This window comes from Austrofundulus limnaeus, unplaced genomic scaffold, assembly GCF_001266775.1.
Source record: "Austrofundulus limnaeus strain Quisiro unplaced genomic scaffold, Austrofundulus_limnaeus-1.0 Scaffold440, whole genome shotgun sequence".
Classification (NCBI taxonomy): domain Eukaryota; kingdom Metazoa; phylum Chordata; class Actinopteri; order Cyprinodontiformes; family Rivulidae; genus Austrofundulus; species Austrofundulus limnaeus.
In genome coordinates, this window is record NW_013952842.1 from 191,717 (window position 1) to 194,352 (window position 2,636).

Below are 2,636 nucleotides of genomic sequence, written 5' to 3' on the forward strand. Positions count from 1 at the left end.
CTGAGAACTACAAACATGGCGTCTGATCACACACCTGAGAACTACAAACATGGCATCTGTTTCATCACCTGAGAACTACAAACATGGCGTCTGATCACACACATGAGAACTACAAACATGGCGTCTGTTTCCTCACCTGAGAACTACAAACATGGCGAGGAAGCAGGCCAGGGGGTTTGCGATGTTGCCCAAAACCACAGAGAGGTGAAAGGTCATGGAGCCGTAGGGCAGACAGGAGAAGCTCTGCACCGATGGAAGCACGCCGTTGGTCAGGGCGTTGGAGACGGCGAGCAGAATCAGCAGGTAAATGTTTCGTGACGTCCAGAAGGCCGGAGCAGGCGGCTGCTCTTCCACCTTCACCTCCTCCTCAGACACCGGCGCTCCTCCGTTGTASAGCTTGTGCGTCTCCTCTCCGTTCTTGGTCGCAGCGACGCCGTCCAGCTCCTTGGGCGGGCTGTCCTGCTGCGGGTCGGTCCGTCTGCTGGTCAGAGCCATGAAGCTTAGAGCTGAGACCAGCAGCATRACGAACATGAACCAGAAGAAGTTCTGAGCAGGGAAGTTCTCCTGCAGACGCTCGGGCTTCACCGTCCCGTTCACCGTCCTGCACTCCAGCTGGCTGACCCCCTGARCCAGCGCCACCACGCAGGGGAACAGGGCGCTGAGGCCCTGCCCGATGAAGAAGGTCCGGATGTACTGAGAGGGGTACCGGAACATGAAGGGCAGGAAGGTGACGGTGGACGTACAGCAGACCGAGGCCAGGACGAAGGTCAGGACCAGGAAGGGCACGGACCGGTCCACTCCTGCCACCGTSACGGTGTGGGACCAGAACATGGCCAGCAGGGCGGACGCCAGTACCGCCAGCACCTGGATGGAGTGGATCAGGACTCGCTCGTTCAAACGACCCGGAGCGCAGTGGTGGGTCAGCGTGACCGCCATCGGACCCAGGTTCCCCAGAGCTATGAGGACGGACAGGTAGGCAGGAAGGTTCCACTCTGAAACCACAGAAGAAGAACCGAGAGCTGAGGATCTGTTACAGCTAAAAGAAGCTAAACGCTAACCGAAACTTATGAGCCAAAACATTAGCTAAAAGAAGCTAAACGCTAACTGAAACTTAAGAGCCAAAACATTAGCTAAAATAAGCTAAATGCTAACTGAAACTTATGAGCCAAAACATTAGCTAAAAGCTTTAAGCTAACAGGAGCAAAACACTTACTGGAACTTGAGGCAAAAATATTAGCTAAAAGCTATAAGTGGCTAATAGTAGCTAAAATCTGCATGAAAATGTTAGCACATTTTCTGATTGTTTCATTAAACTCTGACCACTAGTTCATGAGATATTTTACTAACAGGCATGGTTGATAYATTATCACTGGTGGAGTTTGATAAATAAGACTAAAACAAGTTTAACCCTCCTGCTGCCTTTGACCCAATGACAGCAGGAGGGTTAACAGCAAAGACATGGAGTTTTATTTTATAAAGTTTTACTTGCTTCTCTCTACTTTACCTGTAAAAACAATTAATTTTTTCCACTGATGCTGTAATAAAACTTGGTCTGATAAATGAACTGCAGGTTTAAATGTTTATGACAACAATAAAACAGCTGSTTATGTTTACACCTCATATTTTATGAATTTAGGTTTTCAAAATAAAGGTCTACATTAGTTATTAGACCAAGATAAATACAGAAAATTCTCTAAAAACCATCAAATTAGAGMTAATTCACTGCTGATGCAGAAATAAAGATTTTAAAAGAATTTGACAGAAAAGGTCATTAAATGTAATTTTAAATCACTGAAAGTGTCTAAAAACTTTGTTTTCTTGTAAACCCTAGATATGAATGTTAAAATAAAGCAGATAAAAAGTTAACATAAAGAAAAAGAAAGATAAAATAAATAAATAAAAAGTGTTTTTAGTCTGCGGGAAGACGAAGCTGACCTTCGGGAAGCTCCCGGACCACCACCGGCAGCTCGACCCACAGACTGTTGACAGAAACCCACGAACCCATGGCGAACAGGGCCGTGAGCCCGTGGGTCACCGCGGTACCGCTCCACCAGCTGCCGGACATGGTTCCGCTCAGTTCGACCGGAAAATCTGTCAGATATCCGCACTTATTTTATTAACCTTTTAAGAAAAGCGCCGACAGAAAGCGTCTCTTCCGGTGCTGCCTGTYAGCAATGGAGGACAAGCCCCGCCCCTTTAGATGCGTTCAAGACTCCTCGGATTTTAAATCATCACCACTTAAAACCGTAGATTCAAACATTTCTCTATTTTAAATAAAACATATAAACAGAAAACTCTACAAACAAAATGTTAATATTGTTATTGCGATTTTAAAGGTGTTTGACAAACATTCACTGCAGTCCACAGTTGATCAGTTCACGTGTTTTTATATTTATTCTGATTTCCTGCTTTCAGTGAAGGCTGCATCCGCACCAATCAGGCTGCAGAGCGCGGGTTGCCAGATAAACTAAATTTATTGTACTGCTACAACGGATTTGTGATCTACAGTATATACAGGTGCTGGTCATAAAATTAGAATATCATGAAAAAGTAGATTTATTTCAGTAATTCCATTTAAAAAGTGAAACTTGTATATTATATTCATACATTACATACAACCTCATATATTTCAAATG

The 2,636-nt window shown here is 44.7% G+C and overlaps 1 protein-coding gene across 1 annotated transcript in view; it reads right to left on the reverse strand.

The window, feature by feature from the left end:
- Positions 1 to 2,158, reverse strand: part of slc52a2 (solute carrier family 52 member 2) — a 5,477-nt gene extending 3,319 nt beyond the window's left edge. Inside the window, exons 1-2 of the mRNA XM_014024823.1 lie at positions 1,936 to 2,158; positions 137 to 992 (exon numbers count right to left, since the gene is read on the reverse strand). Coding sequence (XP_013880277.1) covers positions 137 to 992; positions 1,936 to 2,065 — 986 coding nt within the window. The 5' untranslated portion in view covers positions 2,066 to 2,158. The remainder of the gene's footprint in view (positions 1 to 136; positions 993 to 1,935) is intronic.
- Between the last annotated feature and the right edge of the window lie 478 nt (positions 2,159 to 2,636).